Source organism: Leishmania braziliensis, chromosome 1, assembly GCF_000002845.2.
Source record: "Leishmania braziliensis MHOM/BR/75/M2904 complete genome, chromosome 1".
Taxonomy (NCBI): domain Eukaryota; phylum Euglenozoa; class Kinetoplastea; order Trypanosomatida; family Trypanosomatidae; genus Leishmania; species Leishmania braziliensis.
The window spans coordinates 215,193-231,164 of record NC_009294.2 but is presented as its reverse complement, the minus strand read 5'-3'; the positions used below and the strand labels follow the sequence as shown (position 1 = coordinate 231,164).

Here is a 15,972-nt window from a genome sequence, read left to right as displayed (position 1 = left end):
CTCTCCTTGCGGGGGGCTTTGCCTGTTTCTCTTTTGGCCAGCCAGGATACTCAAAACAGATATGTGGAGGAAAAAACAAAACAGGGCTGAAACAAGGGCGGGCGGGCTCGACGGGGGTGGGGCGGGGTGGGGTGGGATGTCGCACCCGCACACACTCGCACATGCACGCACGGGTGTCACAGCTTGAGACAGTAGATGAAGTCGTCGGAGTGCAGCGGGAAGGAGGGCGGCGGGTTAGTGATGATGTAGCGGAAGGGGATGCTGTTGTTGTCTCGGAGTATCTCGTGGAAACGGTGGATCGCGAGCGGCAGCAGGGCGTTGTCGAGGCCGAACGACGTGGCGTCCTCGTAGACGACCCACGCCGCATCCGGCGCCATGACGGTGACGAGCAGCGACTCAGACTTCGACGACAGCAGCTGCTCCAGCACGTGGAGCAGCTCGGGCGTGAAGTGCATCTCCTGCAGGCCTGTGTCGAGCATGTGGCGGCACACGACGCAGCCGGACATGAAGCTCGGCTCCAGCACCCACTCCGACGTCTTGGCGTCCTTGCCGACAGTTGTGGCGGGCCCGAAAAGAGGCACCAGCTCGGCGTGATCGACCTCGACGACGATGGGGATGTCGGCGGCGCCGTTGTGTTTGTCCTCATCGATGAGTTGGCGCACGAGCTGCATGACGAGGACGGAGAGTGAGTCGCCGTGGTCGTCACAGCGGTCCCCGGCGGAGAAAATGACGATGGCGGCTGCCTTGGCGACGTTGCAGCGGCGCAGGTCGGACGTGAAGAGGCCGCATCCCTGTACGACGATGAGGGAGCCGGTGACGTCCTCCTCCTCCCACATGTTGTTGAGGCTGTCGTAGTTGGTGTCGCTCGCGAGCAGCACGATGTCGCTGTCGGGGTTGTGCTGGCGCACGGGGCGCATGGTGTCGTAGTAGTCCGCTGCCTTGGCGGTGCGCGACTCAACGGCGGCCTCGGGCGACCAGTTGGTGCGCTCGTGTGCGCTGGAGAGGTCGATGAAGACGTAGTGGTTGGCGAGGTGGCGCACGTCCGACTCCACGCGCAGCACGCTGTGCGCCGCCGTGGGGACGGGGAACACCGGCGAGGACTGGGTCACCGTGACTGGCGCGCCGGCACTGGCGCTTTCGCATGCCAGGCTGCCGAGACGCCCCGCGTCTAGCAGCACCGGCGACACCAGCGCCTCAATCAGCGCATCCTCGTCGTCGGCGGCGGCGCTGGGCACGGGGCTCACGGCGGCCAGCGGCATGCGCCCTTCCGCATCGCGCTTGGCCTCCACGCGGGGCTGCCGCCGCGGCCGCTCCACCGCGCCAGCGCCGAGGACGGTCGCTGCCGTCGCCGCTGCGCTGCTGGCGCTGTCGCTGCGACGGTGGGGGTGCTGCTTCGGGTTGTGGAGCAACTCGTGCTGCGGCATTTTGGCCGAGGTCGGGCTGCCGCGTTGGGTGGGGTGGAGGAGGGCATCGTGGACGATCTCGTCCACGACGCCCTGCGCAGCGCGGCGGACGTCGCAGATGACGATCAGCTTCTGCACGCCAACCAGCGAGCCGCGCGGGGCCAGGTCGACAATACTGTCACCGCTACCGCTGTCACGCACGACGCCAATGAGAGTTATATCGGTGCTGTACAGCAGGCGCGCCAGGCTGACGACGGTGTAGTGGCCTCGTTGCACCGGCGTGGGTGCAGCCACCGTATCCACGTGCTGCGCGAGTGACGCCTCGTACGTGCTCATCCAGTCCGGCTCCGCACCGTTGCCCAGCTCGATTGTCGCGGCGCCGTAGGTGAGCATTGCTCGCTTGGGTGTCCACATCTTTCGCATCGCGCGCAGGCTCGCCTTGCTGCCTCTGAACCCGAAGAGGTCCTTGAGGTCGCGCAGCTCCCACAGCGCCTCGGTCGTCATAGGGTCGAACATCCGCATGAGGTTGGCGACGAAGGGGATCATGCCCGGCAACACGCATCCCAGCCCCAGCAGGTTGTGGTTGAGTCGCTCGAACTCCAGCACATTGGCGCGGCTCGGCATGAGCGACTTGGTGTAGCGTGAGCGATGTAGGAGGATGTACAACGGAAGGTCGGGGACGAGCGCACTCACAGTCATGGCCTGAGCGGCGAGGTCGTAGTCGCTGTAATAGCTGGAGTTGGTGCCCGCGCCCAAGAGGAACATGGCAGACGCACCGCGCGCGTTGCAGCGGTCGATGTCCGTCGGAACCCCCGGATCGCCGACGAGGAGGTGCACCGCGCTGCGGTACTTGGGGGAGTTGAGCAGCAGCAACACCTGCGCGGACGGCTGCTCGCGAAGCAGCAGCACCACCTTCATCTTCAGGTAATGCCGGTCCTCGGCAAAGATGTTCTTCAGCTGCATGCGCAGCTCGTTATACCCAAGATTGCCGCATATGACAACGTGGTCCGTGCGCTTGAGCCACGTTGTGTAGTACGCGTGGGAGAGGTGGTACACGCCGAGGTCGGCCACGTATTGAAGGATTGGCACGAAATAGCTGAAGCCGACACCAATGAAGACGATCATGAGAAGGCGGCCTTGCACCGTGAGCGGCGTCACGTCGCCGTAGCCGATGGACGAGAAGGACAGCAGCATCATGTAGACCATCTCGAAGTACTCGACAGGGTCGCCGCAGAAGCTCTCGACAGCCTGCAGGATGCCGACGCTAATGCCGATGACGGCAATGCACTGGATCATGGAGCGCACCATCTCCAGCCGGTTCTCGGTGAAGTGGGCGCTGATCTGCGGGTAGTGCAGCAGCGACAGCAGGCTCTCGTGAAGCCACCACACACGCAGGAACATGGGTGCGTAGACACGCGTCCAGGCCCGGTCCAGTGTGAGGAGCGCACCGAGCGCGAGGAGCAGCATCCAGCCGCTGCTGAGGTAGTTCATGAGCGAGCGCGCGGTGAGCACGTAGGCCCACTTCTTTGCCTCCACCGCCAACAGCGAGATCCAGCTAGCCATGAAGACGGCGCTGAGCAGCACCTCGGCGATGAAGTAGCGGAGGCCCCAGTCGAACTCGCGCCAGTTCTCCGTGATGTGGTTGCTCTGCACGTGCAGGTAGATGCCGAAGGCGGCGGCCTCGAACCCGACGTTGCACAGCAGCAGCAGGATCGACACGTGCGAGTAGCGCTGCTCGATGACGTCGAACAGCTTGCGGAGGCTGTGGATGGCGAGAGCGGAGTTGGTCGTCGTGGTAGAGCCTGCGGTTCTACAGTGGCTCAGTCGGGAGGCTGGTGTGGAGTGGTGCAGGTTGGCAACGTTATTCTGCAGGTTGCGCAACTGTGAGTGAATGGTACCCTGCAGGTTTCGGAAGCGGTTAAGGACCGTTGCCTGCACGTCCTGGCCGAGGTTGACCATGAGGAGCTTCGCGTTGAGGTGCGCGGATCCCTTGGCGACTGGGATCGCCGTTGTACTAGCGTTCAGGTCCTCCGCGGTGAAGGACGCGGCAGCGATCGTGATGGGTGGCGGTGCGTCGTTTGGCGTCGGCGTCGCCGGCGACGCGCCACTCATCTCCGACGCCGCCGCCAGCTCCCCCTTTTCTTGCGACGCCACGGCTGCTGGAAAGCACGCAGGCCTGCGTACGTGGGGGAGCGAAGATGCGCGAGGCAGTAGGGCACGACGTGAGCGCGGAGGAAGGGGAGGAGGCCGCTTCGACTTACCGGTGGGGCGCAGGCGGGAGTAGGGGAGAGCACGTTCGCCGCGCACTCGCCCCCACGTGGGAGAGAAGGGGTGGTGTGGCGGGTTGTGCCGTACACGGGCGCAGAGAGAAAGAGAGAGAGAGAGAGAGAGAGAGAGAGAGACCTCAGCGATTAAGCGGCACACTGATGACAGCAACAACACTGTCTTAAGCCAACTCACGATAGCACGGCAGCAGCAGAGGACCAGTGCAAGCGACCAAACCAAAGGACAAGACGGCAGCCGTCTATAACCATTGGCGGTGCGAGTCACGCTTCCCATACGCGTAGGCAACGCAGCCAACCCCGACGTGTGCGCACGCCTGCCACGAGCACCGAACCTCAAGGCACACGCGCCTTCAGCGACGCGCTTCTGCTACTCGGCTCAACCTCCCCTCTCTTTCTCTCTGCGCAGTGCGCGTGTAGGACAGGCAGGAGTGGGTGGGGGGTGGGGGAGGGGGAGAGACCAAGGGGATGCGTGTGTGCGCGCGGGGGGGGGAGGGCGTGTCTGTGTGTCTAACGTGCGTGTGAAGATGCCAAACAGCGGGCACACATGCACACACACACACACACACATGCAGTACACGGATTGCTGGCATCGACCGTGTAGAGGAGCCGCATCATCACGTAGCTGTCCGGGTCGGCCGCGTCGGTGACGTAGGCGCGGCCCCGGCAGTGGAGAGGATAAAGCTCTGAAATAGAACAGGGACGTACTACTGCTGAGTGTATTGCAGGGCGAGGAAAAAGCCGATCGGCAGCTCCCCCCTCCCCGGTGCGCGACTGCTGGAGGTGGGGGCCCACCCGCCTCGCTCGCCACGCTGCGGGGGAGGAGGGCGGGACAGCGCGAAGGGTGTCCTGGACATCGTTCACAAGTAAACGACCAAGAAGGTGTGGCTGGATGAGGGCAATGCGGCTGATGACAGAGGCACGCCCCGGCACCACCACCACCTCCTGCACCTTCCAGGCGTCCTTGCCGTTGTCGTCGTTGCTCGTGTCGACGCCGGGGGTCCGCGCGAACATGGATGCAGCCGAGGAGGCGCAGGGGTAGTGACAGATGGCGGTGATGTGCGGAGTTACCTCCGTGAAGGTTACCTGTGGCGACGGCGCAGCAGCGTCCGCGTCATCGGGGCTGTCCGTCTCTGCGCACTGGTTGACACCGTCAGCCAAAGCGGGAAAGAGAGTGAAGAAGAAGCCCCCCCCCTCTCCCGCCCCCCACCCCACGAGATGCCCGTGAGCTTTGACCACGCGATGCCGTCGTCCAGGTCGGTCGGTGCTGCCAGTCACTGTCCTTGTCCCTCACACCATAAGCGAAGTAGGCGTCGCTGTCGCTCCAGCCCATAGAGCTCATGGTCGACGAGCCGTCGGAGCTCATATTGGCGCTCGGGTTCCGGAAGACTCCGCGACGCGTTGACCCCCCCCCCCCCCCGTCAGGCCGCGGGTCAGGACGCTCTGATGATCTTGCAGACCTGACTTGCTATCGTAGTACGGGTAGCCTCCGTGCCCCTATCGGTGGCCCGGGTGCGCGCGTAGTGCTGTGCTGTCCCCACTGCTGCGTCGATGCAATCGCGTAGGTCCGGTGAGGAGGCCTTGTAGTCGTTGAAGTGCCCGTTTCACGCTACGACGAGGGCCTAGGCCTTGGGGTTGCTCGCGCACGCGAGTTCGTCGTGCGGCTGAGCTTCTGGGGTTCGTCGTGAAGGGCGTAGGCGACGGCAGAAGTGGGAGAGGCTATTATGACAACAACACAGTAATGGCGATGGGTGGTGAGGGGGGAGGGGGCGTGCGGGTGGGGTGGGATGGGAAGGGAAAGCAGGCGACATCAGGCTCGGACTGGAATACCGCCCCCCTCCCCTCGTCACGTGGCATCGTCTCCGCGCGCGCGCGCTCTCCCTCAAAGCGTCGGTGTGGGAGGCCACGCCTCGATGCGAGCACGACTGGTGCTCCACGCTCCCATGCAAGCGGTACGGAGGTTATAGAGGAAGAGAGTGGGGAGACAAGAGCGCAGCACCCTCCCGTTCCACCAGTACAGGAGCTGAACACGGTGGTGGTGAAGTCATGGGGGGGGGCGAGAGCGACTACAGAGCTGCTCACACCAGTGTGCTATCTCCCCCATGTGTGTGTGTCGGTTGATGTGTTCATGTGAGTGTCTGTCCACGAAGCCGTCACGCGCAATCGCCAGGCGGCGGGGTGGGGGGGGGGAGGGGAGGGACGAAGTAAACGGTGCGCTTGATCTTCAAGACGAGGAAGGCAGAGAGGGAGGGAGGGAGGGAGGAGATGCATAACTGAGTCTGGCAAGATGAGCGCAGGGCGGCTGTCGCTGCAGTCGGTATCCACTGCTCGAGTCACGTGTGCATTTGGCCGCAAACAGCGACAAGGCAAGAGTACGTAACCAACCATCCGAGTCGGGGATTTCAGCTCTGAAGCACCAACAGCATACAGGCGCAGGCGCAGGCGCAGACACCCACGCATACCAAGAGAGATCGAATCACAGAGAAGCACCAGCTCCAAGGGAGCCGCAGCAGCAGCATCACCGCCACCACCACCAGACCCCTCTCGCTCGGCCCCTATAAGCGCAAGAATGTGTTACACACCACACGTATGCACATACGTAACCTCGAGCCTCGCCACGGTCGCCATCACCGCATCACGGAGTCGCACACCTTGATGACGCCCCCACCTCTGCATGGCCCAACCCCGCGCGGCTCGACTACCCTGGGGTGATGTAGAACACTAGATCCGTCTGCTGGCGCACCGGCAGCGCACGCGGCGGGTTGGTTAGCACGAAGCGCTGGCCGTTGATGGACGGGTTGCACATGTCAACGATGCGGCGCTGCAGCGCGATGGGCAGGAATCCGAACTTAAGACAGTAGATGACGACGTCCTCGTAGGTGTGGAGGTCTGCTTCGCACAGCGACAGCGGCAGGCGCGCGAGCGCGGGGGTGTCGGGCGCGTGGCCGCTGATGAGTACGTCCATCACGTCGATGAATTCCTCCATAAAGTAGGTGCGCTGCAGCGCAGGGAACAGCATGAGGCGGCTGACGGCGTTGCCGATGATGAAGTTTGGCTCATACACAAAGTCGATCTCCGCCTTGGAGCGCAGGCGCGGGTCCTCGGCGTGCGGCGGGAACAGCGGGAGGTTGACGAGGCCCTCGAGCTCGACGACGACGGGGAAGGCAGGAATGCCGTGTAGGATGTCGTTGATGGACAGCACGGTAAGCATAGACATGGCGCTGGTAGAGCCGGAGAGGCTGATGTCGCCAGCATAGAAGACACAGCAGCCAGCGCAGCGCTCGAGGTTGCAGCGGCGCAGGTCGGCGGTATTGAGACCGCAGCCGCAGATGTACTTGACAGGGTAGGCGCTGTCCTGGTGGTGGACGCTCCAGTAGTAGTCGAAGTAGGGGCCGAAGCTGACGTCGTTGGTGAGCAGCACGATGTCGCTGGCTGGGTGTGCCTGGCGCAATGGCACTGTGACGTGAAAGATGTCGTGTGCGACGGCGGTGCTGACGGCCTCCTGCGCGTAGCGACTGGACTCGTCCTTGGCCTTGGCGGTGGACAGGTCGATGATGACAAAGTGGTTCTCGAGGTCAAACGCGTCGTCGATGCGCACCAGCGCCTCGCTGCGCACCTCCGACGGGTGCACGGAGCTCGGCAGCGACGGCGCAGCGCCGACACTGCTGTTCCTCGCGTCAAACTCATCGTCAAAGTCACCTTCCGCAGCGATTGAGCTACCGGTCGTCTGCAACGAGACTGGGACGTGGGACAAGCGCCCCAGGGGGTCGGGAGTCTCTAACACTGCCTCCGCACCGTGTGGGCGCATCGGTGGCCCCCGCTGCTTCGCCGTGCCGTTGACGCTCCCAACATTGTCATCGAGTGTGCTGTCGTTGCTACTGAACTCAGTGTGGTAACGAGACCTCACGAGGCGCCGCTTCGCACGGTCGTGCTCGTCCGGATCCGGCGCCACAAGCATCTCCTCGCCAAACGTCTGCTCGTAGTCGCGCGCGATGGCGTCGGTGGCGTCCTGCGCCACCTTCATCGTCTTCGCGATCAGGATGAGCTTCCTTGCGTTCGGGACGAGCTCGCGCGGGTTGAGCTGCACAACGCTGCGCACGTTGAGAATGCCGATGAGCGTCACATCCTTTTCGAAAAAGGCGCGTGCCAGCACGCGGAACTCGCGTCCGCGCAGCGCGTCTGGAATCTCCAGCCCGTACATGTCGTTGCGCAGCGAGTACTCGTACTGTTCCACCCAGTCCCGCGACAGCGTGATGTCCGATGGCAGCGACTCGTAGGTGCGCAGGAGGTTGATAATGAGTGGCACAACGCCGGGATGCGTCATGGAGAGTCCCAACAGGTGGTGCAGTGTGCGCTCTACCTCCAGCACACTCGCCGCGTACGGGCTGATTTGCTTCACCGTGCAGTTGCGGTGCAGCAGCAGGTGCTGCGGCAGGTTCCGGTCGTACAGACTCACCGCCACGGACTGTGCGACGATGGTGTAGTCCTGGTAGTAGGCGGCCGAGCGCGAGTCGCCAAACAGGAAGATGGCGTCGGCGTCACGTGCCTTGGCGCGGTCCAGGTCCTTCGAGTTTTCGGGGTTGCCCACCATGAGCGTCACACGACTCTTCAGCCAGGGCAGGTTCGCGACCAGCCGCACCTCCGGCGAGTGCTCCTCTGGGGCCATGAGCACGATGCATGTGTCGAGGTACTTGCGCCAGCCCGCGTAGAAGTTTCTGAGCAGCAGCTCGACGGAGAGGTCACTGAACTGCCCGCAGATGATTACATGCGGGTGCTTCCAGCCGCGGCGGAACCACGACGCAGAGCCACCGCTGAAGGTGTTGTGGAACTGGCGACGCTCGGCAATTAAAGCGAGTCGCTGGAACAGTGGAAGGAAGAAGCAAATGCCGATTACAATGAAGGCGACCATGAAGACGCGCGCTGGTGTCGTGGTGGAAGTGACGTCGCCGAAGCCGATCGTGGCGAAGGCGACGATGATAAGGTACAGTGAGTCGTACAAGTCTATATACTGGCCACTGCAGGACTCCACGATCTGGTGTGTGCCGATGCACGTGCCCATGACCGCGAGCAGACGAAGGAAGTACCGCATCATCTCTCGCCACACCTCCGGCGTGCGGCGTGCGATCTGCGGGTAGTCGATCAGCACGTTGAGGGAGTCACACAGCCACCACACCCGGAGGAACATGGGCACCCAGACGGAGCGCCAGAGCGAGTCCTTGAGCGCGCCAATGCCGATCACGATCATCGGGATACTCGTCATGGCGTTCACCAGCGACAGCCACGAGATCAGGTACGCCTTCTTGTCATGCTCTAAGAAGAACAGCCCGATCCAGGCCAACAGGAAGATGATGCTCAGAGCTACTTCAGTGATGAAGACTGGGACGCTCCACGTGAACTCGGTGGCCGACGTGGCAGCCGTCACATGCGACGTCCACACATAAAAAGCGATGGAGACGATCTCCATCGTGATGTGCATGAGCAGCCCGAAGATGGACACGTTTGTATGGCGCCGGTCGAGGAACTCGACAAACTTGCGCAGCGAGAGGAAGGGGTGCTCGGAGTGTGCGTAGTGCTTGTCTGCGAACACCTGTGGCCTGTCGCTGCGGCGCCCCAGCCGAAACCATTCACGCCACGATGACCTGCGCTTGTCCATGGTTAGCGGCGTCGGCCTAACGAGCGAGACGGGTGCGTGTGGCAGCACAGGGACCAACCCTCAGGGGATCACACTACCACCACAACGGAGGAGAGCGAGGGAGGGAAGCAGCTCTCAAGGAGTAGCGTAGTACCCACCTGCAGTGCCACGTCCACCAACCACCGCCCCGAGGATGGGAGCCAGAACGTCTGGGGGAATAAAGGGAGAAGGAGGGGGAACAGCGAAAGCGACACGCACACGCACGGGATTGCTGGAGGTGTGTTGGATGGTAATGGCAGGGAGAATGAGAGAGCCTCGAAGGGGGAGGGGGCTCGAGCAACACGAGTCCGGAGAGGTAAATAAGGATGTGGAAGAGCCACAGGGAGGCGCCAAGACGAGGGACGAGGGGGAGGGGGGAAGAGGGCGGAAAGCCCCAGAGTCGAGGCGTTGTTACGCAAGAGAGAAGCAGAGGGTGGGGGTGGTGGGGAGCTCTACTGGTGGCGGCGGCGGCGGGATGAGAGTAACGACACAAACAAGCGAGCTCAAACTTAGCGGCTCACACCCGCTAAGAGAGAGAGACGACGACGACGACGACGACGACAGCCACACAGCCCCCAACAGCACCGACAGAGAGATACAAGCAGAGAGGGAAAAAGGCGCCGCCGTGCGAGCACGCACAGGCACGAACACGCAGTCACTTGTTCAGGCCAGCAAAGCAGTAAAAAGAAGGACAGGTACGCGGCGTGCTGTCCACTGATACGGTCGAGGGAGAAGAGAGGGGAGAACTGCTGGGTGGTAGCGGTGGTGGTGGGGTCGTCAGGAGAGCGAGCGGGCGGACCAAATCGGAGTGAGGTCGGCAACGTGCAGAGAAGCGCGCATACACACGTCTTCCCCCCTTAAACGCGGATACGCCCAGAAAAAGACGCTGTAGAAATCGCACGGTTGGGCGGTTAGGCGCTCTCCGAAAAAAAAAAACACCGCTGTACCCACGAGAGCGCGCACAGAGAGAGAGAGAGACGGAGGAAGAGAGAGAGGGGAGGAGAGCTGAAGCATGTGCGCTAATTCTCTGTGTGTGTGTACAGTACAGCACACACACGGCAGGGGGTGGTGAGGTAGGGAAACAGAGCTGCTGGACTGCTTGGACGGAGCAGACCCCCCCCCTAGCCACAGGTGCGCAGTCACCGACGTGATAGACGGTCGCGAGGGTCTCGGGATGGATGCGCGTTCCGACGAAGTAGCGGGTGTTTGTGTTTGCTTGTGAAGAAGTGGTTTATTCATTCTGCCACTGAGCAAGAGCAACAGCAAGGCCTATCGACAGAGCTCTCTCTCTCAAAGATGTCGTCGCACTGCACATCGTCGTCGTCTCCACCCCATCACCACCTCTCTCCCCTCGCGTGCGCACGTGTGTGACGACCGCGCTAGCGGTGTGGGCGGAGCCTTCTTTGACCTCTTCGCCCACTTCTGGCGGGTCGACAGCTGCTGCGTTGGACATCCCGGAGGCTTTGCCAGGACAGCAACGACGGCTGTTGCTGATGACGTCTTTGTCCGCCGGCGTAGTAGGCGTGCCGCGAGGGCAGTGGCGTCGGTGATGGTTGGCAGAGGATGCAACCGCCGCCGCTGGGTGGTGGACTTGTTAATTACTGTCGTTGCCGCGTCGGACTACCGTCCCCCTCCCCCCCCCCCCCCGCTGGCACCGCTGGCGCTTCCTTCGCGGGTGCCGGTCGCAGCAGCCCCACCGCATCCGCTTCCAAGACGACGTTTTCCGCCGACTGCTTCGATACCATGTCGTGGCTTGTATGCAGCGCGTAGTGCCCCTGGACGCGCAGGAGATCACCTTCCTGGACCTTGAAGGGCAGCGGCGCGGTAGAGGAAGGGGAGGACGCTGCCGCGCCGCTGCCCGCGCCATCGCCATCGCCGTAGCGGTGATAGGGCTGCCAGGCTACGTAGCGGACGAGGAGGTGCGCCCGGTACATCTTCAGCTGGCCAGGGCGGCGCTCCCGGTACCCGTGCACCTCCAGCTTAAACTGCAGGACGCGCGGCCCAGTCGCGCTGCTATCAGCCGCGGAGGAAGGGGTGGCCCCGCGCAGGGTCCCCACTTCCACTGGGCCGAGCACGGTGCCGATGCAGACCACAAACGAAACGCCGGTGCCAAGCCCCCGGCCACTGTGCCTCCATGCCCGCTCCACCGCCTCGTCAACCTCCATCAAGCGCCCCGTCATCACCGCGCTGGGGTAGGCTCTGGTGGTCGCGTCGTCGGTGGGCTCTGTCGCCGCACTGTCGCGTTCCTGCCGAGCAGCGCTGTCACTGCCCTCGCGCAGCTGCTTCACCCGTGCCTGCGCACGGGCAAGCTCTTGCTGTAGCTGTGCGTTGCGCATGGCAAGCTCCGCTCGAGCCACCTTGCTCGCAGACGCGACCTGAACACCGTGACGAGTGGTGCGATGGTGGACAAGGTTGGACTCACGCAGGAAATGCTTCCCACATTCAGGGCAGACGCGGCGCTCCTGCAGTGCAGGTGCGGGCGCTGGCGGAGTCGGGTGCGCAGCGCTGGTAGATTTGGCAGCCGTACCGGCAGACGCTGGCAATGATGGTGCTGATGAAACTGCCCTGCACCCGGCGTTGCCGCTGCAGCAGCGCACCCATAAGTTCGAGGGTCGTCGGCAGAGAGAGGGCAACGAGTGTGGCGCGGCGCCGAGTCGGCGCGAGTTGATCGCTTTGATTCCCGACCGTAGAGCTCGAGGTGCGAGTCTCGGCCTGTTGTCTTGGTACGACTCAACAGGTGTAGCAGCGCTGCTGGTCAGCGGCAACGACGACGCTGTTGGCGCCGATGACGCGAACGCCAGACACCACCGCGCCGCGGGCAATGCGATGGGAGTGGCACGTGGCATGAGCAGCCGCGTGGTGGGAGGAGGTGAGTCTTTGCCGACTGCACCTGTGCGTTACGCCCGATTCTGCTTCCGACTTCCAACGATGTGGGAGCGTGAGGGGGGGGGCTTGTCGAGAGCATGCATCCACAGCCAACATCATGGCCGTGTATTTCACGCATTCACACAGTGCAAACCACAGAAGGACGGTGTGGAGGGGGAGCGAAGAACGCGTTAGCAGCTGGAACGGCTTCACGCTCTTCTTGTCCTGCCCACGCGCGGCGTACACCCCGCCCGCCCACGTTATCATTTTGGCGCCTGCCTTCGCTGAAAGAACGAACTGCAGGCGGCCGCGAAGAGGGAGGGGAGTGGCGTGTGCGCGTTGTGTGCCTGGCGTCCCGTAAGGGAGGAAGAGGGTCTGAGATGACGAGGGTGACACGCAAGGGAGAGAGGCCGGAGGGACATTAAACGAAGGCGGCACACCCACACCCACACGCGTGTGTGGGTGTGTGTATCGCCGTCGCGGAGAGGGTGGCGTTGGTAGTGAGGGAGAGACGGAGGGGTGGCCACGACGCAGGAACGGACGTCGACTCACGCATGAGGAAAGAATCGCGCAGGAGCCTCCGCTTAAATGGCGGCCTACGTGAGACAGAGTAAACGTACCCCCCTCCAATACAAAGCTGCCGCATCCACCGTGCGAGCCGCAGAGCGCTCGTGTGAGCGTGCCTGTGGAGTCCCCCCTTGTTGTAGTTCAGCTTCGCCTTTTGTTTCTCGCCAACGCACGCGCGCATTCACACACATCCTGAGGCCACAGGTTCAGCAGCAGCAAAGGGGAAGAGAGGCTACACTGCCTTCACCGCCGACCTTGACGACGCCTTCGATGGATTTTGCCTCTCGCCGTCATCGCTGCCCTTGTCGCTCTTGGATGCCTTGCCCTGCTGGTATGTGGACACGGCGTCGTACAGCTTCATGACGACGAAGAGTGCCAGGCCGACGCGGATTGCGATGGCGAAGGGGCAGATCATGTTGACTCGAGCGCCTGGTATGCTGCTCAGCAGGGGCACCTGTGCCTGCGCGTGATGGCGACTATGATGAAGCGGCGCAGCAGAGTATATATATCTCTATATATATATGAAGGAGAGAGTTGGCAGATCAGCTGGCCTTGTCCCAGAGCGGATGAGGGAGAAGGGGGTGGGGCGGCTTGACAGGCTATCGACACACACACACACACACATGCAGTAAAGTGGAGAGAGAGAGAGAGAGGGGAGAGGGGGGTGGAGGGTGGAGGGAGGGGCGATGGTGGACAGCGGTGACGATGGAGGTACACTGCGGATTTATGTGCTCGTGTATGCTGTTAAGTTGGTACGAGGGAGAGCAGCAGCAGCAGCACAGCTGGACAAGATGCACGTGTGTCAGAGGTGGTCCTCGTCGCCGCTGCAGCCCCCCCCTCCCCGCACACACACACACACACACACTCTCCCTCCCCTCGCCAGATGAAACTTTTTTTTTTGTGGGGGGGGGAGGGAGGGGCGGGCTGGCGGGCGGAAGAGCACAGGGCACCCGATACCTCCTCCTTACTTTTCTCTCTCTCCCCGGGTCCGCACAATTTCTATCACGGCCACCGGCAGTACCCCAACAGAGGCAACGAAGGCTCCCTTCAGTGAGTTTCCTACTTGTCAAGGGCCCGTCACCGTACGACAGGCATGCGCGCCCGGAGCCACAATCGGCTCAGCATCGCAGGCCACAGAGAGGGAGAGAGAAAGGGGGGGGTGGGTGGGTAGCGGGGCAGGGGCGGATGGGTCCATGCGCGTGGCGCTCACGCACCCCGGCCCTGCAACCCTCCCCCTTCCCTCCCCACCCTGTCTCTCTCTCTCTCTCTCTCCCCCCTCTACAGAGACACATCCGCACACAAACAAGGTTAACAGAGCTAGCCGTGGCGTATGCTAGCACCGCTGCTGCTGGTATCCTGACCATACGCCATGGTGATCTGCCGAGTGCGCCACGCCTCACGCGGGCGGTCCCGCTGTGATAGGAAGCTGTCCTGCGCCCACAAGAGGCGCATCTGCTCGCCGCGCTTCACCGGATCCGCCTTGCGTCGCAGCGTGCGCCCCGCAGGGTCGAGGTAGGACACCTGGCCTCCCACGGTGCCGCATGAATTTGGCCGAGGGCAGTGGCAGTAGTTGTGGTAGCTCCCGAGGCGCGTAGCCGGCGCGGCTGGGTGCGCCGTCGCGGCGTCCATGAGGACCTTCGTCGACGTCGACGACGACGATGTGCGAGGAACTGGTGCCACCGTAGCCAACGTGCTGATCCCCTGCGGCGTACGCGTCGTGGGAAAGAAGCGGAAGCGCTGGTCGCCTGTCGCGTCGAAGACGATGTTCGCGGCACGACGGTGATGGGTGGCCATGGCCGACACCTGCACGCCACCTAAGGCAGCCGGGCTTGCGCCAACAGCAGCCCCGCTACCACGTGTGCGTTGCGCTTGTGGCCCGGCCGCTGCAGAGCCACGCCGTCGCTGCTGCTGCTGCTGCTGCTGCTGCTGTGTGTGAAGGCTGCCGAGGGAGGGTCGTAAACATAGCTCCTCCAGCTCCCGCTCGCGTAGCTGAATGTAGCGCTGCAGGCGCAGCGACGGCTCGAGGTAGTGGAGAAGGCTGCTAGACCCGGTCGGGCAGTCCTCCTTTTGCCTCTGCTGCTGGGGTGACGACGCTGCTGGTGGGGGGATGGCCGCGCCGTGGCTGTCGTGGTAGTACGCCACCCGCTGTCCCTCTTCGCCCAGATCTTCCGGCTTGATGCCCTGCGGAAGGCACGTTGCGGACGGAGGCGGTACCGCATTGCCGTGCCTGGCGGCTGCACTGCCACCTCCACCGTTGTGGGTCGCGGAAAGCTGCGCCAAGACGCGCTCGATGTCGTCCCAGGAGGGGCTGGGGTATCCAGCTTCTGCCAGCGCTGCTCGCACTCTCGCGACGTCTGCGTCGCTATGATAAGAGGTGGGGCTGCTACCAGGCGGCAAGGATGTGAACGATGTGGTGCCGCTCTGCTGCTGCTCTGGTGGCTGGCGTGGTGCTTGGTCGCGGAATGACGAAGCTGCGGCAGCTAAGGCGACAGTTCCTGCCGCACTCACTGAACCTTCAGTGTCCGCGCGTAAGTCCTGAGCTGGGCGGCGGTGGGACGACGTCTGGGTCGTGGAGCGAGCATATACAGCGCCTTGGATGCCATCGCGACGCACATCCCCCACCCCACTGACGCTATTGCCGCTGCTTGCCGTTGGCATTGTTGGTGCTTCGGGAATACCGCTTGCACATCGCGTGCCGGCCTGTGGCGGCCGGCACACATGCTCGAGGGAGGCCGACAGCGCTGACGACAACGTCGATCGGGCTGAGGGGGCAGCGGCGCCCCTGCGCGTAGGTAGAGGGCTTGCCATAGTGACCGACAGCGTTGATGGCGACGCTGCGGCGTGGCGTGATAAGGTAGTCTGTGTAAGCTTGCGTGGTGGAGGAAGCCGGGAGGCAGGGAGGTGCGTTTGGCCAGCAGAGCCTGCGCAGAGCAGAGTGCAAGAGACGGATGCCGACACGACAGCTGCGGCACGGAAAGAAGAAGATGCGTCTCCGGTGATCGTGTGTGCCTGTGCCTATGAGGCTCTGGCGATGCGCATGTGCGCGCTTCTCTGCTGCCACGTAGAGGGAGGCGTCAACAGCAGTGCTGCAAGGGAGTGAGTGTGAGAGAGAAAGAGTGGGCGGTAGAGACTAAGGCGAAGATGAGCGGGAGTGGGCCAAGAGTGGAGGGGAGAGGGGGAGGGT

General features: G+C 63.2%; 4 protein-coding genes across 4 annotated transcripts; all 4 read right to left on the bottom strand.

Annotated features, from left to right (window-relative positions):
* Positions 1–176: 176 nt before the first annotated feature.
* LBRM_01_0780 (potassium channel subunit-like protein) lies at positions 177–3,515 on the bottom strand (the record flags this gene model as incomplete). Its single annotated transcript, XM_003722889.1, has 1 exon — positions 177–3,515. The coding sequence occupies one exon, from the start codon at positions 3,513–3,515 to the stop codon at positions 177–179; it is 3,339 nt and encodes a 1,112-aa protein (XP_003722937.1).
* Positions 3,516–6,383: 2,868 nt separating this feature from the next.
* Positions 6,384–9,338, bottom strand: LBRM_01_0770 (putative calcium/potassium channel (CAKC); the record flags this gene model as incomplete). Its single annotated transcript, XM_001561466.2, has 1 exon — positions 6,384–9,338. One exon carries the CDS (start codon positions 9,336–9,338, stop codon positions 6,384–6,386), a length of 2,955 nt encoding a protein of 984 aa, XP_001561516.1.
* A 1,616-nt stretch (positions 9,339–10,954) lies between these two features.
* LBRM_01_0760 (conserved hypothetical protein) lies at positions 10,955–12,202 on the bottom strand (the record flags this gene model as incomplete). Its single annotated transcript, XM_001561465.1, has 1 exon — positions 10,955–12,202. One exon carries the CDS (start codon positions 12,200–12,202, stop codon positions 10,955–10,957), a length of 1,248 nt encoding a protein of 415 aa, XP_001561515.1.
* A 1,903-nt stretch (positions 12,203–14,105) lies between these two features.
* Positions 14,106–15,596, bottom strand: LBRM_01_0750 (conserved hypothetical protein; the record flags this gene model as incomplete). Its single annotated transcript, XM_001561464.1, has 1 exon — positions 14,106–15,596. The coding sequence occupies one exon, from the start codon at positions 15,594–15,596 to the stop codon at positions 14,106–14,108; it is 1,491 nt and encodes a 496-aa protein (XP_001561514.1).
* Positions 15,597–15,972: the final 376 nt, after the last annotated feature.